Source organism: Capricornis sumatraensis, chromosome 8 (genome assembly GCF_032405125.1).
Source record: "Capricornis sumatraensis isolate serow.1 chromosome 8, serow.2, whole genome shotgun sequence".
In the NCBI taxonomy this organism is placed as follows: Eukaryota; Metazoa; Chordata; class Mammalia; order Artiodactyla; family Bovidae; genus Capricornis; species Capricornis sumatraensis.
The window spans coordinates 25,802,969-25,827,002 of NC_091076.1; the positions used below are offsets into that span (position 1 = coordinate 25,802,969).

General features: G+C 48.2%; 1 protein-coding gene across 1 annotated transcript in view; it reads left to right on the forward strand.

Moving 5' to 3' along the window:
* Nucleotides 1-24,034, forward strand: part of NAV2 (neuron navigator 2) — a 421,834-nt gene that overhangs the window by 376,199 nt on the left and 21,601 nt on the right. Inside the window, exons 23-31 of the mRNA XM_068977628.1 lie at nt 2,843-2,926; nt 3,305-3,416; nt 6,530-6,675; nt 9,390-9,562; nt 16,515-16,668; nt 17,527-17,689; nt 18,396-18,496; nt 20,577-20,672; nt 22,372-22,540. Coding sequence (XP_068833729.1) covers nt 2,843-2,926; nt 3,305-3,416; nt 6,530-6,675; nt 9,390-9,562; nt 16,515-16,668; nt 17,527-17,689; nt 18,396-18,496; nt 20,577-20,672; nt 22,372-22,540 — 1,198 coding nt within the window. The remainder of the gene's footprint in view (nt 1-2,842; nt 2,927-3,304; nt 3,417-6,529; nt 6,676-9,389; nt 9,563-16,514; nt 16,669-17,526; nt 17,690-18,395; nt 18,497-20,576; nt 20,673-22,371; nt 22,541-24,034) is intronic.

Here is a 24,034-nt window from a genome sequence, read left to right on the forward strand (position 1 = left end):
CAGATGCATGTCTGTGAATCCAGAACCAGTGAGCCAGGGGTCTCCTTGAAACACATGAGGTTTGACAGCAAGTGATTTGGAAATACTGTCCTTATTAAGAACTACAGCTATCAATGACTGCCCCTTACTAAGTGAAAAATAGTAATGTGTGTATCAAAGAACTTGATCAACTCCTCCAGTGACCTCATGCTGCCTCCAAGGGACCTTTCACTGGGCCATTTGGAACTCTCCTCTCTGAGCCAGAAGAGTAAGAGTGAGATCCCTCACATTATTATTATTTCACTAATCCGTTTTGCTCCTCATAAAAGCCACTGAATCCCATATTGTTTTAAAGTAAATATTTAGTCTTGCCACACACCACCGGCAGTGCTAACGTGTTTTACTGTCTGCCATCTTTCTCGCAGGCCAAGCCGTGTTTGTTTTTTCTAGGACACACTACTCAAAGCCACCTTCTCTGGGTGTTTTTATACCACTTGCGTTTGTTTTCCCTGGGAATGTGAGAATGCTGCTTGCTGAGAAGGCTGTTGTGCGGCTCTGAACCAGCCTCTTGGCCCGTATTTTCATAATTGAGACCATGACTCAGTCCTTTTGCTCACCAGCAAAATGCGATCCTCTGGTTCTTTGGAGCACATGTGGTTTCTTCTTGACTTTGCAAAAACACTCTCTCGATAAGCCGTCTTCGTGGGCTCAGGTTTTTGCTTTTGTTTTTAAACTAATAGAAAGTTTTCATGCCCACAAATAGACTCTTGGGTGGCAGTCAAACGAGGAATCGAAATAAATGGAAATTCAGGCATTTAAATTTGACCTTGTCATTCCTTTGAAGTGCCAGGGTAGCAGTCAACTTGTTCACCTCCATGCCCTGGCTTCATTCACTATGTGACTGTCTCCAATCTGGTTGGCTTTTGTCCTGCCACATTCTCCAGGGCAAACTGAAGCATATCACTTTATTTTAAAATGCAAAGGCATTTTCTCAGTTTTTTGTGAGGGAGGGCACTCAATCAAAAAGAAGCTGGCCAATCCATTTAACCTTTGTAGGACAAGTGCTCACGTCCCCTGCCAGCTCCTACAGCCAGTGGGAAAGAGGCTCAATCCTAGAGGTGTCTTACCCTCAGTCTCCCTGTTCCATGAAGTCCAGTAAGAGGCCTCCCACTCACCCCTCAAGTCTCTCCTCCCTGATCTGAGATGTGTGCTGACCCCTGACCCCCTTAGAGCCCAGGATGATGGCTCCTCTCCCACCCTTGTCTTCTTCACTCTATGCATCTATCACGTTTGTCTGGAGAATTTTCCAGAACCATCAGGTCTCACTTCTCCCAAGACTCAGGTACCTTGCCGGTCCTTCTGGTTCCTCCCGTGACCTTCTGTGTATCTACCCACCCCGCTCCTGGGACCTTTTCTTCATCTCTCTACACCTGTGTTCTCAGAATATCTGTTGCCAAACCCCGTCTGTTCCCCGCAGTCTCTAGTCATGCCTGTGTTTTGCAGTTCCTTAGCAGCTTATAGATCATTTTCAACCACATTGTGTCACTCGGTGCTCAGAATCACCCTGGGAGGAACAGAGATGCGGCTCCCATTTTCCAGATGAAGCAACTGAGGCCTGCAGGACTAGATGACTTATCCATTCTTTATCCTTGGTTTTAACAATATTATCAGGATCCTCAGTCAACTCACTGCTCTCTCACCTACTGCTCTCTGGAAGAAGTTTTAGTATTGGGACCCAGAGTTGCATCTTGCCCTTGAAGAGGGTTGCAAAGAAAGGGGCAGACAAGGAGACATCACATCTCTTAATTCTAAGATACAAATTTTTTTTTTCCTTGTTCCTAACATCTCTTAAAATTGGATGCATATTTCAACTATAATTGGCAGCATTTTTAAAGCTGTCTTTGTAATATATAGGATAATGGCATGTCTGATGCTGTCTTCTACAGAGATACATAAAAGTGCAGGGGAGCCCCAGAGAAAGTCCTCACTCCAGGGGGAACAGGGAGCAGGTTCTCTGAGGTGGTAGCAGATGGGCCTTTTGGTGGCTTTTTATTAACCAGGATTATAACAGGCAACATCTGTCAACCACTTTGTTCGTCCATTCTGTAAACATGCTCAACGTGAGCCTCTACTGTGAGCTTGGTGCCTGTGGAACGAAAGGTATCCTGCAGTGTAGTAGAGACCGGCATAAATTAGTGATCCCAAGTGTGTGTGCGTGTGTGTGTGTGTGACTGTGATCCCATAAAGTACACAGTAGACCAGTGTGCTTGTGTGAGTGAACAGGAGGGAAGCAGCCCAATCTGGGGGTCTCATGAAGACATGTGCTGAGCTCTCTTGAGAAGTATGTATAAAAATCAGCTGGGGAGGCAGCTAGGGGAAGGGCATTCCGGGGAGAGGGGAAAGTACGCAGAAAGGTCCTGAGGTGGGAAGAGGCACGGGACGTTGGAGAATGTGAAAGGCTAGAGTAACCAGATCCCAGAGAGTGGTGGGGAGTGGGGGCTCAAGAGGCTGAAGAAGTCGACAGGGGCTCGCCCACGTGTCCCCAGTAAGATTTCCGTCTTTAAGACCCGGCACTCTTTAGGCACGCCTGCCTTGCAAGGTGGGTTTCCCAGCTGGCTTAGTGGTAAAGAATCAGCCTGCCAAACAGGAGAAATGGGTTTGATCCCTGTTTCAGGAAGACCTCTTGGAGGAGGAAATGGCAACTTGCTCCAGTATTCCTGCCTGGAAAAGCCTGTAGACAGAGGAGCCTGGCAGGCTATAGTCCATGGGGTCACAAAGAATTGGACACGACCTAGGAACTAAACAGCAACAGCAAACCTTGCAAGATAATGTAACTGCAGGGAAATGTGTCTTTCCCCTCCAGGCTCACCTCGTGGCAGCCTTTGAGCAGAGTCTTGGAAACATGACCATCAGGCTCCAGAGCTTAACCATGACGGCTGAGCAGAAGGTAAAACAGGATGCTTCTTCCCTCCCTGCTTAGAATTAACAAACCTAAACGCATGATCCTGTTTTATTCCAGGAAATTGTATAGATTGTAGTGTGCTTGTTGGACTGTTGGAATTGAATCTGAAAGAACAGAATTTATTGAGTGAAAATATGACTTGGGACGGAGCGGTGGTAACTGCACTGGCAACAGATCTTAGTCCTGTTTGCTGTCCTGTGCTCACAAACGCCTGTTGAAAACTGATCCAGGCTAATGTTTGTGACAAAGGTTTCCTGCAGCTCCTTCGTTCTCTCCTCTCCTCTAAGCTGATGCTAAGCTGACTTCAGTTGAACTCAGTACAGAATGATTTGGGGATGACCAGTCTTCTTTTCTGTTCCTCAGGATTCAGAACTGAATGAGTTAAGAAAAACCATTGAGCTGCTGAAGAAACAGAACGCAGCTGCCCAGGCTGCCATTAATGGAGTCATTAACACCCCGGAGCTCAATTGCAAAGGTAGAGGAAGAAAAACAGCTTTCAGTCCGGCGACCTGCCTGCCCTGAGGAACCCTCCCCTGACAGTATATGATGCAGCCGCCCTGCTAGAGGGCGGGAGTCTGTGTCAGTTGGACAGGGCTTAGAAGACACCGCATCCAGTTAATGATGGCCTCTAGGAAGAGAGCTGTTCTGGCTTGTCCTCTTCTCTGGTATATCTCAAAATGGAAGAAGATGTATCTCTCTTGACCAAGTATCAGAGTATTCCACAGCCTTAATTTCACTAATGCTTTGATATTTACAGACTGACGTGTTGTTGTTGTTAAGTTGCTCAGTCCTGTCCGACTCTTTGCAACCCCATGGACTGCAGCACGCCAGGCTTCCCTGTCCTGTACCATCTCCCAGAGTTTGCTCAAACTCCTGTCCACTGAGTCAGTGATGCCATCCTACCATCTCATCCTCTGTCGTCCCCTTCTCCTCCCACCTTCAATCTTTCCCAGCATCAGGTTCTTTTCCAATGAGTTGGCTCTTTGCATCATGTGGCCAAAGGATTAGAGCTTCAGCATCAGTCCTTTCAATGAATATTCAGGACTAATTCTCTTTATGATTGACTGGTTTGATCTCCTTGCTGTCCAAGGGAATCACAAGAGTCTTCTCTAGCACCACAGTTCAAAGGCATCAATTCTTTGGCACTCAGCCTTTTTTATTGTCCAGCTCTCACATCTATACATGACTACTGGAAAAACCATAGCTTTGATTAGATGGACCTTTGTCAGCAAAGTAATGGCTCTGCTTTTTAATACACTGTTTAGGTTGATCATTGCTTTTCTTCCAAGGAGCAAGTGTCTTTTAATTTCATGACTGCAGTCACCATCTGCAGTGATTTTGGAGCCCAAGGAAATGAAGCCTGTCACTGTTTCCATTGTCTCCCCATCTATTTGCCATGATGTGATGGGACCAGATGCCATGATCGTCGTTTTTTGTATGTTGAGTTTTAAGTCAGCTTTTTCACTCTCCTCTTTCACTTTTGTCAAGAGGCTCTTCAGTTCTTCTTCACTTCCTGCCATAAGGGTGGTATCATCTGCATATCTGAGATTATTGATATTTCTCCTGGCAATCTTAATTCCAGCTTGTGCTTCATCCAGCCCGGCATTTTGCATGATGTACTCTGCATATAAGTTAAATAAGCAGGGTGACAATATACAACCTTGACATACTGCTTTCCCAATTTTGAACCAGTCTGTTGTTCCATGTCCTGTTCTAGTTGTTGCTTCTTGATCTGCATACAGGTTTCTCAGCAGGCAGGTAAGGTGGTCTGGTATTCTCATCTCTTTAAGAATTTTCTACTGTTTGTTGTGGTCTACACAGTCAGACTTTAGCATAGTCAATGAAGCAGAAGTAGATGTTTTTCTGGAATTCTCTTGCTTTTTCTGTGATCCAGCGGATGTTGGCAATTTGATCTCTGATTCTTCTGCCTTTCCTAAATCCGGCTTGTACATCTGGAAGTTCTTGGTTCACATACTGTTGAAGCCTAGCTTGGAGGATTTTGAGCATTACTTTGCTAGCATGTGAAATGTGTTCAATTGTGAAGTAGTTTGAACATTCTTTGGCATTGCCTTTGGGATTGGAATGAAAACTGACCTTTTCCAGTCCTGTGGCCACTGCTGAGTTTTCCAAATTTGCTGGCATATTGAGTGCAGCACTTTCACATCATTATCTTTTAGGATTTGCAATAGCTCAGCTGGAATTCCATCACCTCCTCTAGCTTTGTTCATAGTGATGCTTCTTAAGGCCTGCTTGACTTCACATGCCAGGATATCTGGCTCTATGTGAGTGATCACACCATCATGGTTATCTGGGTTGTGAAGAACTTTTTTGTATAGTTCTTCTGTGTATTCTTGCCACCTCTTCTTAATATCTCCTGCTTCAATTAGGTCCATACCATTTCTATCCTTTATTGTGCCCATCTTTGCATGAAATGTTCCCTTGGTATCTCTAATTTTCTTAAAGAGATCTCTAGTCTTTCCCATTCTACTGTTTTCCTCTATTTCTTTGCATTGTTCACTTAAGAAGGCTTTCTTATTTCTCTTTGCTGTTCTCTGGTACTCTGCCTACTGACGTGGGGCTGCCTAAAATGGGTTAATCCCTCATTTGTCCCGGGAAACATTTTGGAAAGAATTGCTTTGTCCTTATGTATGTTACTTGGGGTGGTGGGGGAAAATGTGGGCATGAGGAGTTACATCAAAAATGAAATGAAGAGTACTGACAGGTGATAGAGCCAACACTTATGGAACATTCACTGCGTTCTGAGCACTACACTCAGTGTTTTAATGATTTCATTAACCCATTTTCTGTCCACAACATGCTTATAAGGGCGATGCTGGTCCTTCCTCCGCATTGTACTGAGGGGAATATTGAGTTTTAGAGCCGATGATCCCAACCTGAGGCCACTGAATGTAAGAAACAGAAATGGGACGAGAACCCACGTCTGCCCCTGAAACCAGTGCTCTAAAGAGAGAGCTGTTGGTGTCGTCTTGTGCTTGTGGGGAACACTGTCTGCAAGGTTTATTTTGGTCTCGCTGCTTTTGGGGGCAGTGTTATTTCTGGTACCACTGTCAGCTCAGCTGGCAGGCCTCCTGGAAAGTGAGGCTAGGGGTGACGTGAGAAGGATTGATAAGAGCTGGCTAGGCAGAACAGAGGGAGAAGAGCATCCTAGGAAGAGAGAATAGTAGCTGTCAGGCGGTGAGAGGACATGGGCATGACATGTCCAAGGGCATGAAAAAGCTGGTGCAGCAGGAGCAGAGAGAGCAAAGGAGGCGCTCACAATGCAAATGACTGCTGCCAGCTCGGGGACACACTGTCATGTCTAAAGCTCAAGAGAGCAGGTGTGGGGGAATTCTTGCTGAGCCTCCCCTGACTTCTATTGGGCAAAATGAAAAGAGTTCGTCTTTAACTGATCAAAGAGGGCATGGCCCCCACCTACTCAAGGACCTTAAACCCAGCATCTGGGAACAGCAGGTGAGGTCTAATGGGAAATAGCTAGTAGTCCCTGGGTGTGTGAATTTGGGTGTAAATCCTGGGGCAAAGGAAGGGCAAAGTCAGCAGCTCCTGACGTCTCAGATCTCGGGTCTCCAGGGAACGGAACCTCCCAGGCCACAGACCTCCGCATCCGCAGGCAGCACTCCTCCGACAGCGTCTCCAGCATCAACAGCGCCACCAGCCACTCCAGCGTGGGCAGCAACATAGAGACCGATTCAAAGAAGAAGAAGAGAAAGAACTGGGTGAGTGTGCCTCCAAAGACTCTTGTGCCAGAGTCAGAGTTGGTCTTGGAAATAGTGCGCCCCAGATATAAAGCTCTTAACTTCACAGCATAGACCCTTGGGAGTCGGTCCAGTGAAGTGGCTTGTGGACAGGTTTCTACTAAAAGTCAGTGTTGTGCTCAGCCAAGCACTAGGATTCATGAAATAACCACCTCCTTATAGTTGTACTGTCTCACGAGACTTTATGTGAAGCACTCATCTTTCATTTCATATGCGTCATTTCTTCCCCATCACAGGCTGGCCACAAAGTTCCAGATACTAGACCAGGGTTACTATTACGTGGTTTTTTCCCCTTAGTTCCAAAGTATTTTTTGGAGTGTGTATCACTGGCCATCCCATCATTAACCATAGTCCTTATCTACTTATTTACATGATTGCCTATGAGAGCATTAAATCACCCACCCTTCTCTTTAAAATGTTTTTGACCCTTTGCTGAAAGTAAAAGTTTCATGAAGTGGTTGTTAGCAGTTAGTGAGTGGTTGAATTGGGAGGGGGGCGGAGGTCATAACTCAAAACAGCAAATTTAATAGAAGCAGGCTCCCATACAGTGTTTCTCCATGTCTCCATAATTCTCTCCAGCTACTTGACTTTCTGTACAATGGCCTCTTGAACAGTTTTTCCCATTCTTCATGGAAAATGCCACTGTCCTCTCCCCACTCAATTTTCAGTTCTGCTGACCGGCTGTGGAGTTCTGTTTAACACTCACTGCTCCCCGACTTCAGTGCAGGGACACCCCAGGTTGATCTGAACTTGGCCAGGACGCACAGAGCCCCGTTTGTCAATGCTCACATCATCATGTGTTCATAGTAGCTTCAGTGTCTGCATTCATTCCATATACTCCTCATTCATTTTGTGTTATCTTGGATGGGTGGCGAGGTCCAGTGATGGAAGAGTTGAGGAGTTAGTCATTTTGATTATTAATGACTTGCATTGGAGGCAAGCGGAGAGGCCAGTTCCGGGTGATTCTCTCATCTTTCTGATTAAGTCTTTCCTTATATTACTGATGGCTTTTAGTCAACTCATTTGCTGTGACTTAAATAAAATTAACTCAAGTTTTGTTTCTAATATGCTGTTGCTAAATATGATCTGATTTGATTATCAAAGTGATGAGAGAATTATTTTCTATGAAAAAATGTGCCTATCCTTTTTTATTAATTAAGGAAATAAAACTTAAAGTTTTTAAGGCAGCCTTTTAGTTATCAGTGCCATTGGGGAGGATGGCCAATAGGCATCCTCAGTTAATCCCAAAGGTCAATGTTGTCTGATCTTTGTAAGCTCCTCCTTTACCTGGCATCTTACCAGAGGTTGAGCAAGAATTTAGGTTGATGTGTGCAGATCCTTCTGTTTCTTTGACTACTCTCTGGAAGTATGACTGGAAGTAGGAAATGGGAGAGAAATGGGATCCAGACTCTCACGAGCTGGATGTGCAGTTTGTTATGGGTGAAACTTTGATAGGAGAAAATTCTCATTATTTCTGAATGGCTCGTTTTCTGAATTTCACAGTGGTTAAGGAAACTCCCAGAATGTGTTTTCAGAAGGAAAAAAAAAAAAACTTTAGAAGAAGAAATTTACTTTCTAAAAGAACGTTTTCAAGATGAAGCTGTATTTTTTGGTCCTAGGAAAGTATGTTCTTATCATGGCTTTCAGAGAAATCATACTTTTAATTTTTTTATGTTCTCAGAATTTTCAGATCCATCTCATGGTTTGGGGAATTTGTGATATACCAGTTCGTTTTTCCCAATGTGGTTAAAAACATTTCTTTAAATTTTTTTTTTTTTGAGCGAGGAGCGACATGGCTAATCTTCTGCTTTTACTATGTGTATAGAAGGACAGTAGGAGCTCCTAAGTACATATGTTAGAGAGCTATGCAGCCATGTTGGGACTGGTGCAGCAATGAAGCTACCCTTGCTGAGAAAAGAAGACATGCTTAAAAAAGAAAAAAAAGACTTCGAGATGACTGATTAGAGGCGGGAAAGAATAGGAGTGTAGGAAGATGGGGCAGTCATTTCAGCCAGACAAAGAAGCTTGTAGAGCTTAGATTGTAGGCACCTCCAGACACACTCTTCCTCTCCTTCCATAATTGGAGAAGCTAGCTCTTAAGGCTTGAAAGATCCCTGGTCCTACCAGACACCTCCTCTCTGTATGGTGTTCATTATGAGCCATGCCATGTCTGAAAAGTCCAAAGCTTTCCCTGCCTCTGGCTTTCTCTGTTAAAAATGTGTCTTTTTTCCTCCCCTTCCCCATTTTTGCTTGCGTTTTCTCTGGCAGGTCAATGAGGTAAGCAAGACCCACGTGAATATCAGATACCAAGCTAACCCATCCACTGATATGACTAACCTCACCCGCATCCGTCACCGTGTCTGAGCACCCCGCTTTGTTGCCGTGTCACCCCCTCCTCCCCACATCATCTGCTGAGCCAGGCTCTGTCTTGCTGTCGGCATCTAGTCTTGACCCAGGAGTAGGCATGGAATGTCACCCACGGGACCAGTCCCCTGAGCTGTCAACACCAGATAACTCTTCTTCCCTTAATGCACTGATTCAAGAGAGCTGTGGGGAACCTTTTCCGTGGCCGGGAGGAGAGCGCGGGAGAAGGCATTTGCTCTTCTGCATGTCTGTTTGCTGAGGCCTGAGGGCTGGGCCCGGCATCTGCCAGCCTGATAGTCTTGTGTATTCAGTTACGCAGCTCCTTCAAGCAAGCCTTCGGGAAGAAGAAGTCCCCCAAGTCAGCGTCCTCCCATTCAGACATTGAGGAGATGACGGATTCTTCTCTGCCTTCCTCACCGAAGCTACCACACAATGGATCCACGGGCTCCACTCCCCTGCTGCGAAACTCTCACTCCAGTTCTCTGTAAGTCTGTCTGCTGGGGTCACTCTGGTCATCTTTGGCCCCAACAGGAATGGCGAGGAGTCCTGTTATGCTCTCTCTGCTTCTTGGGGTCCTTTGTGTCTTGCATTCATGGGACTCTGCATGTTCTTTCCATGTTTTAGGACTGGAAAGTTTTTTGTTCTGCTGGCATCGGTGTGGATAATTAGCTGGCTGGTCTTCAGCAAGTGGTTTAGCCTCTGTTTCCATTTCTCTCTCAAACTGGGACAGTGGTTGTCTCCTTATCCTGTCCTAAGGATTGAACAGATAAGTAGATGTGAAAAGCTGCAGCCGGTATGCTCTGTTGGGGGGACGATGGTATAAGTGTTGGCAGTTTGGGCTGAAATTCTGGTTCATTTGGGTGGCAGGGCTGAGAGAGTTTACACTTTTCTTCTTGGATCAGAATTTAGTGTTGACTCTTTCTCTGACTAAGGTCAGCACTCAAAAGCTAGAAGTTTAAAAAATAGAGTAATTCAGTGACCATTCTCTTTACCAAAGTGTTCTATATTTCGTAGCATGATTGAATACCCTGAACTCTCCCCGTTGATTGTAAATGAGTCAGTTTGTACAGAGCTCTTTGGGAACACAGCTGGTTGAGTGAGACAGGTGATTGCTCACTTGGCCTTGGCTTAGGTGCCGTTCCCCTTGACACTGAGTTACATAGAAAGGAAGAGTCATCTGCTCTTGCCCAGACAAGCGCCCATGGTTTCCACTGAGCACCCACTCGTCATTGTTCCGTCCGCGCGCAGGGAGACACTTCTGTGTCCCATCTCAAAACACGAGGCCCAGACTCTGGAGGCAAGAAGCTTGGTCAGGAATAGCTTGGGACAGACAGGCGGGGACCCGGCTATCTGCTCAGAAGGTGGCTCAGCTGACTCCCTGCAGCAGCGAGAGAGATTGCCCCTGCCCCACTGGACTAAGTTCCTTCAGAGCCTTTGGTATCACCAGGCAAGAAAAGGAAGAACTGGCGCTCAAGCGGGCTGCAAGGGCAGTTCCCATGAGACGAGACAGTGCCTGGGAGAAGCGGACCACTGCGGTTGGGGTCAGATCAGCCAGCAAGCTAGGGTTTGGGGGCGGGGAGTGGACACCTGAGTGAGGTGGTGGACACCTCAGTTTCCTCACTGGTGAAAGAGGGATGAGTTTCATCTATGTCACTGGATTCTCGCGAGGGGGGAGTCAGATCCCTTGCATGCAGGGCCACCTCCTTCCTGTCTCAGGAGGCCAAGGCTGTGGGGCCACCCCTGAGCCCACTCAGCCAGCCAGCCCGCCCACAGAAGACAGCGGCCTGCACCAGCATCCCAAGCCCAGCTCACCAGATGGGTGCAGGAAATGCAGGGGAGAGGGTGAGCCAGGACTAGCCCATCGCCTGCTCGGACCACACGGAAGACAGGCAGTGGGAGTGAGGAGGCAGAGTTTAGGGCCCTGACTTTTATTTATGAATACACCCTCCGTGAAGAATGGTCTCCATTTTACATAAATCAGCAGCCCCTCTTCTCTTGGTGGGGGGTGCCCTGGCAAGAAGGTGGGGACGGGCACTTCCATTCTGGGCGAAGGTGTAAGCCCGAGCAGCAGGAGGGAGAGGAGCGCGGAGGGCTGGACTGTGGCTCCTGCCCAGCACCCTGTGTGCCGGCGTGTGGGTTAAACCAGTTCTCTGGAGCATGGCCCCGTCTGCTCTGCAGGGTGCCCAGGAGGCGCATAAAGGGCCAGCTGCCTGTGGCTCACCTGCCATCATCCCGGTTCAGTTGTTTCCTGAGCAGGAGAATAGGAGACCCGTCATCTGCTCTTTATAGGTTGATACAGACTTCTCATACGTCAGCCTGTGTGAGCAGGACATTGTTCGAGATGGTTCTGGAGACACCAAAGAGGATCTTAGCCTGATTCCCACCGCTGAGGTTTAGGGCCCGTGGGGACATGACACAGTGGAGCTGATTCCACTCTTGGGGTCTGCTCTGTGCCAGGTAGCATTCTTGGCTCCGGCGACAGCAGTGTATCAGAGAGTCAAGTCCCCACTCCCTTGTAGACCCCATGGGTCAGGGGGTGAGATGGTTGTTAAACACAGAAAGCTGGATAAATGAGAAGAACTGGACAGTGCGAAGGGTTCACGCTGGGAACTGAAACAGTGTGTTGGGATGCAGAGGACCTTGACAGCAGCTGCAGACAGGGTGGCCCGGAAAGGCCCCTCTGAGGAGGTGATGTTTCAGCCAAGATCTGTGTGCCGGGAGGGATCCCTGGTTAGTTCTTGTTGGTAACACTTTGACAGACTCAATCCCAAAGCACAGAGGCTTTACCCATGGCTATCAATCGCTGCTTTCCTCCAGACCTAACATGGACACCCGTCTTGAGCAGGCGGCCTGCCCCGTGGCGATGCTGGCCCCAGGCTCCGCCTGTCCTATGGGCCCATGTCCTCAGTGTGTCCAGCCTCAGGCAGGGAGGGGACAGAGTGGGACTCCTGCAGGCGGCTGGGGTGCACCGGGCCTCTTCCCACTGACCGCTGAGCAGGGCTTACGACCTGGGAGGCTGCTGCTGCTAAGTCGCTTCAGTCGTGTCCGACTCGGTGCGACCCCATAGACGGCAGCCCAGCAGACTCCCCCATCCCTGGGATTCTCCAGGCAAGAACACCGGAGTGGGTCGCCATCTTCTTCTCCAATGCATGAAAGTGAAAAGTGAAAGTGAAGTTGCTCAGTCGTGTCCGACTCTTAGGGACCCTATGGACTGCAGCCCACCAGGCTCCTCTGTCCATGGGATTTTCTAGGCAAGAGCACTGGAGTGGGGTGCCACTGCCTTCTCCATGACCTGGGAGGGGAGAAGTGAAATTAGTGTGCCCCGTGGGGTGGGGGTGGGGGGCCTCAGTGAACATGTAGCTGACTCCGCCTCCCAGCCAGCAGGGCGGCTTTCCTGGTGGGACCTGGAACCAGGCCTGGTGTGTCTGAGAAAGCTGGGTATGGCCAGCGTGGCTGCCGCATTGCGGGCATGTGGAAAGTGGTGGGGAAGGAGGCGGCACCAGTCAAACACGTGAGGCTTTGAAGCTGTAGGTGAGTTTGCATCTGATTTCCCGTGTGTTGGGGAGACCTTGGAGAGTTTTCAGCAGGAACGTGAGATTGTCTAAATTAACATCTCACAAGTGGAGTGTGAGGAGGGAGACTGCGGCAGAGGCTGACAACATGCTCCCCTCACTGCCCAGTCCCCACTACCCCCAGGTGCTCTGGCCTGTTTTGTTGTTTGAACTCGCCACTCACGGTCACCATCCCTGGGCCTTTGCCCTTTCTGTGCCCTCTGCCTGGCACAAGCGGCTCAGTGTTACCCTATCAGCAAGGCCCGGCCCAGGCACCTCGTGTGAAACCACATCTGCAACCAGCCAGCACCCCCAACAGCCCTCTTCCATGTTTTATTTTTTCACCATTGTAGATATCACCACCTGTTATGGAGCATCTCCTTGGTTATTTCTTCTTTCCCCCAATTCTTCAGTCTCCAGGTGAAGCTCCATGTAGTTAGGTACCCTGTTGGTTTTGTGGGCATTTGGATATTAGGTGGAATGAGTAATTGATGCTAATGGTGAGTCCCGAGTGGACTTAGGATATATTCTGAAAGGATAGCTGATAGCACCTTGTGATGGGGCATGTGAAGGGAAGAGAAGAAGAAATGTTGAATATTCCTAGATTTGCAACTTGAGCACTTGGGGGTATGGAGGTATTGTTTCTGGGATGGATGAAAGACACACACTGGGCCAGGAGGGGACCAGGAGCCGTGTGAGGTGTGAGATGCCCAGGAGACATCCCTGTGGAAATGCCAGCCAGCCTGGAGTTCCTAAAGGTTTTTGAGATTTGGGAAACATGAGCTCACAGGTGGTTCAAAAGCTGGGAAACTGGAGGGATCCTCTAAGGAATTGAATAGACATGGGGGAGAGACAGAGGGACAAGGACTGAGTTCTGGGACTCTCAGATATTTGACGTTCGGGAGGAGAAAGTAGAGCAGCCAGGGAGGTGAGTGGAAACCCAGGGGCAGAGAGAAGGGTCCATTTGGAGGAGGGAGGAGTAACTGGGCCAGAAGCTGCCAGGCAGCCAAGCGCGTTGAGGCGAGGGTGGCAGCGATGTGCTCAGCCTGTGGGGCTCCCGGAGCCCAGAGCCAGAGTGCTCCCTCCAAACCCAAACCACTTTCCCCAGAGGGACTGGGCGGGGCCCACTCTTGGCTCGGTAGCCCTTTCCTGACATTCCACAGCATCCGCGCACACTGGAGATGTTTGTTTTGGGTCTGGTTTTCCAAAGGGTGGGCAGAGAGCAAATGGTTCTTTCCAGCCTTGAAGGGTTTGTAAGAATGTGCATATCTAGACATGAGAGGGCGTTCAAAGAAGATACCAAAGGCAGAGGAGTCGGAGCTCGGAAAAGTTCCTACAACGTGGGCGGAAGGAATGGCCATGTGGGAAGGCAGTGTTTCCCACACTCGGGGTGTGTAAAATTAGGTATGCCCCCAACCCTGCTTCCTGGGCAAGACGGCAGGAATATGCTGGCATTAAGTGTTAGGGGCAGAGTAGGAAAAATTAATATCAAGTTGCTTCAGTAAGCGGTTCACGGAGGGGACGAATGTGTGTTGAGTGCCTGAAGGATATAGTTCTGGAGCATAGCCCTGGGGTTAAGTAGAGCCACCAGATTTCTTTGTGCTTCTCACATCTTTAGTAGGCATGTCAATTGCTTTATGCCTCCCTCTTAAAACGGAAATAACTGTAGCACCTTTTCCTGAAGTTGGTAGTATACGTAGTCCATTAAATAGTACACTGCAGATGCCCAGTGCAGTGGTCTATGTATTCAGTAGCTGTTATGTGGGGGTCAGTGTGATCAGATGCAACAGACGAGAATCCCGGTCCCAGAGGAGTCAGCAGTCATGTAGGGAGTGATTATCGATGACACAGCAGGAGCCTAGGGTAGGCAGGAACCAGGGGGACATCTGGCGTGGGCAGTAGGCACAGAGACTGACTCTTAGTTGGGGCTCATTTTCAGCAGCATCTCTGAGTTGTAGGACACCCCTCCTGGGCAGTCTTGCCATGCTGTGTTTCTGAGAAGTGACCGATTTGGGGGTGGTAGAGGGGGGCTCATAGGGGGGCCTTGAACTCTTGGTAGGGTTACTCGTAGCAAACTTTCTTCCTTTGTAAAGTTATTGTTTGGCCAAGCTTCACAGAGTAACGCATGTGATAAATTCCAAAAAGCGGGTGCCAAGGAAATGTTGTCTCTCTTTGCTGAGAAAGCTTTCTGGGGAGAAGCACAGACCATGTGAAGGAGACTGGAGCAAAATGCCTTGCCGTGTGACAGACAGACAGTGTGAACCAAAGCCGATTGTTCTTTGCAGTGACCTGGAATCTTCGAGTTTGGATGAGACAGGGTTTGGCTAAGACCAGAGTGTCACAGTGGAATTTTGTTCAGACTTTACACTCCATTTAAACCAGGAAACCATAGTCCTCTCTCAAGAATGAAGCAATTTTTCCAAATTCCCCTTGAAAACCTCCCAAACCAAAAAAATATATGTATATTATATATATGTGACTATATAGTTAAACCCTACAAAACCACAGTCACAGAGAGCTGGGAGAAGGTGGCAGTGGGCGAAGGGGGAGGATATGATTTCTAAAGACATTACTGTCTCTCTAACCCAAATCTGTCTTAGCCCTAAATCTGTTGGCCCCAAATCTGTTTCTCACAAGTATGAAACGGGAATAATTAGGAGATTTTCAAGGGTCTGTTGGAGGTCTCAGATTTTTGAAGTTAAGTTTTATTGGCTGCTGACAACTTTTTAAAAGGAAGTGGTTTTGTATCTCTCGAAACAGTTCAGGGTGCTGGTCAAGAAACAACCACAAAAAGATTTGCCTGTTCAGGTGTTAAATTTTTCTTCTAGTCCTTTCTGTCCCCCAGATACAACGGCGTCTCTTTTAACAGTGATCACGGGCCTCCTGTTTGGCAATTAACATGTCCACTCCCTCTCTCGGTTTCACAGGTCAGGTTTGGTTTGGTCACATCCAGTGCTTGGGTCCTGGAGAGAGGGCTTGCATGATTATTTCTGCAGACCACATGCTCACTATGTCATTCAGAGATAATCAGCTTCAGCTTTGTGACTTTCTGAACTTGGGTTTTGTTTTTTTTTTTTTTTTCTTTTTTCTGTTTTCGGTCCAAGAAATGTCCAAGCTTTCTCTTCTGGATCACCCTGCACCTCAGCTCCTATCATTGAAATCAACAGAACCTTTTCTAAATTGAACTGTCTTTTCTAACGCTGCATTTCATCACTACTCTTATGATCTCCCAGTTTGCACTGACTTGCCAGGTAGTGGAAGGACAGACCTCAATAATTAAATAAGGAACCCAGCCTGGAAGTACCACCTCTTAAAACAGGGACTGTGAAGTCTGTGAATTTCAGGTGCTTTTGCTATTGTCACTTCCGGGAAGCTATTGTCACTTCCAGGAAGCTTCCCTCATAGCTCAGCTGGTAAAGAATCTGCCTGCAATGCAGGAGACCCCGGTTCAATTCCTGGGTCGGGAAGATCCGCTGGAGAAGGTTAGGGTACCCACTCCAGTATTCTTGGGCTTCCCTTTTGGCTCAGCTGGTAAAGAATCTGCCTGCAATGCGGGAGACCCCAGTTTGATCCCTGGGTTGGGAAGATCCCCTGGAGAAGGGAAAGGCTACCCACTCCAGTATTTGGCCTGGAGAATTCCATGGACTGTATAGGCCATGAGTTGCAAAGAGCTGGACACAACTGAGCGACTTGCACTTTCACTTTCACTTCCGGGAAGCACCAGGGAGTTGGATATACGGGGTCCTTTGCCGTCTGAGCCACCAGGGAAGCCCCTTTTATACAGGATTACTCCTGAGCAAACCTGATGATGGAGTAGTGGTCGGGGGCAACTCAGAGGAGCTGCACTCAGAGCTGCCTTGGTCAGCAACACTTCTCTTTCCCTAGCATTTCGGAGTGCATGGACAGCGAAGCTGAGACGGTCATGCAGCTTCGAAACGAGCTGAGAGACAAGGAGATGAAGCTGACCGACATCCGCCTGGAAGCCCTCAGCTCTGCCCACCAGCTGGACCAGCTTCGGGAGGCCATGAACAGGATGCAGGTGAGCCCCAGGCTGCAGGGGAGGAGCCGTTCCCGCCCCGCTCCCGGCCCCCCGCCGGACAGCCTTCTGCACTTCCGGGTTGGACCCTTCGCCCAAGGCTCAGCCTTATGCCTCTTCCTCCGCCAAGCCCTTTCGAGTCCTGCAGCTGGGAGTGTTAGTGCGGTGCCCTCTTCTGAATCCCTATAGATTTGTTCTGTCCCCAGCTCCTCTCACCTTCTGATGCAGACTGAAGGCATCTGCATCTTCGGAGCTATTCTCTTCTGCGTCCCTTCCTCTGGATGTGTGAGCACCAGTGCTTAACACACAGTAGGTCCTTCACAAATACAGAGTAATAGACCCCTATGGGTTCTACCAAATCAGACCTCAACTGGAGAGCAGTGTTTCCCAAAGGGGGTTCCATGGAACACTCATTCCACGAGAGTCTGTGTGAAAAGAAAGCTCCTTGATCAAATTTGTTTGAGAGATACTGCACACTGTGTGTGCCTCTCAGATTTATAATGCATACCAGCTCATTAAAGGCTCTGAGATATCAAGTCCTGCAGTAAAGGCCTAGGTTGAGAAAGCCAGAGGTTTCCAGACTTCTTAGATATGAATTCTTCCACCTACCACCCATACCCTGGGAAAGATTTCTGAGGTCTTTGTCGAAGAAGGCCAGCTCTCAGACCTTCCCCTGCCAGAGAGGCCTTCTGTATACAGCAAAGGAACCACGTTGAACAATGTCTCTGAGAGTGTAACTTACTGTACCTCGGCCAGGATGCGCATTTGATCCCTGCAGGGAACTTTCAAATTCCTCCTCCAGAAAAGGCTTGGTCACAGTATATTGGCCCAGTGAGTGAGTTTCTGCCTTCCCGTTTACAGAGTGAAATAGAGAAGCTGAAAGCTGAGAATGACCGGCTGAAGTCAGAGTCTCAAGGCAGTGGCTGCAGCCGGGCGCCCTCCCAGGTGTCCCTGTCCGCCTCCCCCAGGCAGTCCCTGGGGCTCTCCCAGCACAGCCTGAATCTCGCTGAGTCCAGCAGCCTGGGTGAGTGGTGTCACAGCGCCTGCAGTTGGCCCTGTGGTCTCTAAGCAGGAGCCCCAAGATGAGCAGGTCAGCAGATCAAATGGAGAAGCAGAGGCGTGTGTGCACTTAGGGTGTGTGTCTGTGTGTGTATGTGGGTGTGCGTCTGCTACCAACATGAGCCCAGCCGTTAGACTGCTGTCATGCTTTGCTCCAGTGCCCCGAGATCTCCAAGCCGGGAGCTTGGATCCCCTCGCCCACCATGCTGAGTTGTGTTTGATCCATTTTAAGAGGCTGACGTGCAAGCTGTATGCTGCCTACCACCCCCTCATGGTAAATGGTCCCACCTGGGATGATGGCTTGGTTTATGACCTTCCTGCCTTGGGGCTGGATTCTAGGCTGGCTGGATAATTAGCGAGCGCCATCTAAGTTTTCTTTGTAAGCCTCCCAAGGCTGACGCTTTTGATTTCTTATCCATGAGGCTGCTCTTGCTATCGTTCTGGTTGAGTCTCCCTCGCACTTCCATTCAGCAAGGTGCATCGTCAGCCCGCTGGCTCCTTGGTTGGCCCGCTGTTGGTTCTGTGGTTGCACTCTCCATGCTGCCCCCTCCCCTGACCCCGCACGGCGACACCCGGTCTGTCCTGCTGCTGTGCCAACCAGCAGCGGGGGTGTCGGGAGGCCGGCTTCGCTGTCCCATGTGCCTAAGGCTGTCGATGTTTTCCATTCGCAGACATGTTGCTGGATGACGCTGGTGAATGCTCGGCTCGGAAGGAAGGAGGCAGGCATGTTAAGATAGTTGTCAGCTTTCAGGAGGAAATGAAGTGGAAGGAGGTTAGTTGGATCCCTTACCCTGCTCAGCCTGCCCCTTCCCCAGGTAGAACTGCCTAGCGTAGTGATTCCATCATCACACCCATCATCTCGGAGCCTGGGGTGACTTAGAAATAGTACTAATGCTTTCCCTAACTAACCCTAAATCCCCAGCAGCATTTTGATACCACAAATGTGAACAAACGGCCCTTCCCTATCTCTCGTGTTTGGAAAATTTATAGAGAGTCCTTAAAATTGGTCCAGGTTGCCCTACTTTCAAGTATCTAACTAAACATTAACATCAGTCAGAAATGGCTTTTCCGAATTTAGTATGTTCCCAAAACTCTTCAAAGACAGCTAAGCACATTTAGCACAGAAGGTACAGAAATCAGCTGACCAAATTCAGCTGACCAAGAGCACCAGTTTTATCCAATCGTCAGAGGTTGCCGACCAAGTAGACCCTGGGAGACAGAGGTAGCCAAGCCCAGGAGCACACAGGTGCTAGCAGTGGAGATGGTGGGACATCCTGATTTGCTGAAGCTGGGGCATCTGAGTTTTATGTTCTCTTCCAGGGTCCAGAGGTCATATCCTCATCAGACTGTTCTAGGGTGGGGGACAGGGGTTGATAATCAAAGTTGATTTTTAGTCATTGATTAAATCCAAATGATGCTGGGAATGACCACCTCTCACATAAGTGAGAGGCCTCATGAGCCTCTAATGCAAGTCCCTTGAAGTTTTTGCTTGCTTATTATTTCTGAGTGTTTTAGCCAACATGCTATTAAAAGCTCTGAGATCTTGGGAGCCCAAAGCGGCCATCAGAACACAGCGTCTCTAGCCAGACTTCTCTGCCAGAGGATTCCACGTGTGGCTGGCCATCTAGTCTCACTGAAGAGGGGGGCTGCTAGGGGTCTGAGCATCATCTAGTTTAGAAAGATCCAATAAACAACTCCATTTTCAGAGCTCGGCTGGTAGAGTGATAGATTACCCAGGTGGAAGTCATTCTTATAACGTATGATACCTGTGAATGCCTTTTATTCTAATGATCATCAACACAAACAGATCTAACACCTTATAAAACTTTGTCCCTTTTCAAAATGGTGTTGTTCTGGATCGCCACCACATCTTGATGAGGTTGGCTGCCCAGATTTTATCATCTCCCTTTTACAGTTGAGAAACCCAGGACCCCAGCATCACTTACCTAAGGCTGTAAGGGAAGTGGTGGGGCCAGATCATCTCACTGCAAGACAGATGCTTTCTTCTCTGCTGATGTTGCTCAGCTGGCAAATATATCCCCAGCTCTCCCCTCTTCTCTCTACCCTCCTAATTATTATATTCTTATCAGCATGTTAGATATTTTAGAACCAAACCGAATGGAATGTTCTACTAGTTTCCTTTAGTCAGTGTGATCAGTTCGCCCCTACTATGCAGAGCTCTGTGGGCAGCAAGGCAAAAGAAGTAGAAACAGATTTTTTGTGTGTGTGAACTTCTGGGAGTCTTACTGGTTTTCAGAATTGAGCATGTTTAAAATTTTAACTAGAAGAAAAGAAATCAATATTATTAAAAAAAAAAAACCAGAAGAAAAGAAAAAGATCCCAAAGGAATTTAAGATTTAACAAGGAAACAAACTTGACAGACAAATAAGACAAATACCTCAAAATAAACAAGTACAAAATATATCATCATATAAGTTGTACACAGAACTATTGAAGCAGTGTGAGTGGTGAGCCTGGTGGGTTAATCATTGAAGGCTTCCTGGAAGAGGTGAGTTCATAAGCAAAGTTTGGAAAGGGAGAGATGGCAGAAAGGAGAGAGGAGAGCATTCCCCACAGGGGATATGTGATCTACATCCATATGAGGTACACCTTCAGTAAAAGGTTCTAGATTCTAGAAAGGAGACCCTCTCTTCCTGACCCATGGGTTGTGATAGAGCAGGAAAGTGTTTAAGACAGCTGCATTTAGTCCAAGTTATATCTGGTGTTAAAGCAAACAGGACTTGTGAGCCCCTCTCAAGCCACTGGTGGAGTTCTAAGACAATCCAAGTCCTCTGCTAACCTGAGTCAGAAAGGATCCACCTGTTTTTCACCTGTGGACATCTCACCCTTAGGATTCCAGACCGCACCTCTTCCTCATCGGCTGCATTGGAGTTAGTGGCAAGACGAAGTGGGACGTGCTTGATGGGGTGGTTAGACGGCTCTTCAAAGTAAGTGCTTCGTGGAGACAGCCACCCAAGTGGGGGCCTGGGCCTCGGGATAAGAAAGGGTGGTTTGTTCCCTGAACCTGGTCATTTCTTGGCCTGTGTCCCTTCTCCCACATTCTTCCGTTGCTGGGACTTATGCCTGGTTGTCAAGAGAACAGAAGGAGGATGCTAAGTACAGACTGGTGACAGGACCAACAGACGAGAACGCCTGCCCTTTGCAGAGGCTGGCCAGCCAGCGAGGGGCGTTTCCCCAGCCTGGAACCATTGCACAAGCCTCTCAAAGTGAACTGCTAATGGCCACGTTCTGTCTTCACCTTAGACTGTCCTGTTGGGTGTGTCTTGAACTGTGTGTCCTGGGTCCGGGGCCAAGACATCCCATTTCCACCCTTCATTTTGGAGAGGGGATCTAATCCACCTTGCCCAGTGTCCTGTGCCAACGTTTCAGAGTCTGTGATTTGTGCTATGTGTGACATTGACCTCTGACCCACGGCTAGTGTCAAGGATGTTGGCACAGTTACTTTTCTGTTCGTTCTAATCACATCATTGGAGTGGGTGTTTGCCACAGGAGAAATAACTAATGAGCATCTAGGTGAACCTTGATGTGTTGGTGATTTGAAAGAAGCTTTTAGTACATTTTTTGGTCTATTGCCCTAAAGTAGGTCAATGACCAGAGTGTTCATTCATCACATCCCCAAGTATTAATAATAGCCCACATTTTTTGTGTGTCAGAGACCATATTGGTCTGGTTGTTGGTCTGATTTCGAAATCTGACTTTTAACCTAGTACGCTCTAGTTTCCCAGCATCTAGACTGAGGTGGCACAGAGAAAATTCTGTCCTTGGACTCAAGCTTGCTTCCCATTTCGGCAGACCAGTCTGCAGAAGTGAGATGGGGTAAAAGGCGGAAATGGCTTAGGGCAGACCACGCCTGCTGCCCCGGCCCGAACCTTGTCTCTGTTCATGGGCAGTTGGGACATCCTTGGACTAAAATGACCACAGATCAGGCTGAAAAGAGCCAGGGAGGTGTCACAGGTGAGAAGTGAGACCATTAAAGGTAGCAGCTTGTTATCAGGATTCCAGCTCAGTTGTTTGGCTACCACAGAGCCCGTGGACTTTGTTCCAAGGTCATTGACCTAAAACCTCTCAGTCATTCATCTAATTTGGAACACTTTCCAAATTAAACACGCGTTTGTTTATGTAAAACTCTAGAGCTGCTTTTTTTTTTAGCAGCCCGGAGTTTTGTTCCCTTTGTCATTTAGTATGGCCCTTGACCTGAGCCAAAAGGAGGGGCTGGTGGAGAGATTTCTTATCAGAATGTTCATGCATTTCATGCACCTCTTCATGCATTTTCCAGCCCCATTCACAGGCCCCAGTGTCTTTAAAACTTCAGCTGAACTTAGAGGAAAAGCACCATAGCTTCCCTGCTTGGTTTATCCAGACTACACGTTCACCATCTTTTTAGGGTTTGCCACCCTCCCATCACTAGCCACATAAATCTGTGCTTTAAGGGGCCTGTGATACGAGGACACCGCCCCCTCTATTGAAAGTCAGCTCTTCTGCCCCGCCATTCCACAGGTCAGTTTCAACTCAGGCATCAGCTGGGGAAGAGGAGGAGATGATCATAAATCACCCAATGAAAACGTGGGTCTTCCACAGATTTTTTTTCCCACATCTTTGACGGGGTCTTTATTTGATTTTTTCCAGGAGTACATTGTCCACATTGACCCAGTGAGTCAGCTGGGGCTGAACTCGGACAGCGTCCTTGGCTACAGCATCGGGGACGTCAAGCGCAGCAACACCTCCGAGACCCCCGAGCTGCTTCCCTGCGGCTACCTGGTCGGGGAGAACACGACCATCTCCGTGGCGGTCAAAGGTAATCTGGCCACTTGCAGAGGGGGAACTTCCAGAGTTGCACTTTTTGCTCTGTGACTTGGCCCAGGAACCAGTGGCCAGGATTTCATTTGTGTGTGTGATTGTGGGTTATATGTTGTTTTTCCCCTGCCACCACAGTTACACTTACCTAAGCAACAGTCTAAAGCGTTTTCAACCACCACTGGAAACAAACAATTTTAGTTTATTGCTGAAATTACATAACAAGAGGTCCCATTAGCCTTATGACTCTGACATAATGGAATCTTAATGTTGAAATGGGGCTCTGCTGATACCTGTGAGTTACTCTTGCTGGCAAGCCTTGGACGCGGTCCCATTTTACAGATGGGAGGCCACAGGGCGCTGTGGCCAGGGAGGAGTCACTCAGAGCAGCCCGAAGAAACGCTGAAGCTCCTGCCCACGCAAGATGCTACTCAAGCCGCTGATTGCCTCATCACCCAGAGAGGCTACACCTCAGGCCAAAGTGTATTCTCTGGAACTTCAGACTCACAGAGTATCTGGTGGTGGGGGGAAATTTCATGGCCAAATAATTGTTATTCCCATCTGAGTTTGGGGGTGGGGAACAGGAGCATATGGGTTCTCTAAAGCCTCTGTCCTTTAATGTCCTGGGGCTTTGCTGGTGGCTGAGACAGTAAAGAATCCGCCTGCAATGGAGGAGACCCAGGTTCTATCCCTGGGTTGGGAAGATCTCCTGGAGAAGGGAATGGCTATCCACTCCAGTATTCTTGCCTGGAAAATTCCATGGATAGAAGAGCCTGGTAGGCTACAGTCTATGGGGCTGCAAGGAGTTGGACACGACTAACACTTAACATTTTAATGTCCTGACTCTTTAACTGTTGAAAAGGCTGAATGATCCAATCTTATACAAATGCATATGACTGCAAAACTCCTTTTTCCTATATTTTATGAACCACCTAAAGGAGAGATTGCTAAACACTGTTCTAAGCTCAAGCTTCACAGCATCTTATATCTTCCCCAGAAGGCATTGATTTTGACTGTAGCTGTTTGATGCAAACTTTGTTTCCTGGTTGGGAGGTTTTCCAAAAGCACCCAGCATTCTTCTTCAATAGGAAGGAAGGTCTTGCTTCTCTGGTGCCAAGTAGCAGGTTCCTGTTTGAGCCACATACACAGCCTTATTTGTTAGCATTCATTCCACAATTGTGGCCTTGGGCTGCAGGTGACAGAAACCTACTCAAAAACTAGCTTTAGCCAAAAGGAAACACACAGGCTCAGGTACTTGGAAAATCCAGGCATGGACTTCAAGCACAGGTGGAACCAGGAGCTCCAGCAATGCCGTCAGGACCAGGCTTACCTCAGCTTTGCTTATTTATTGAGTTTTCTGCACCTGGCTGATCAATGGCCCTGACTCATCCTTCTAAGCTTAGGAAGCTTTTAAAAGAGGGCAAGTGTAACAGGAAATTCTTAGGGGTGATTCTGGCCTGTGTGTGCATGCTAAGTCACTTAGTCATGTCCAACT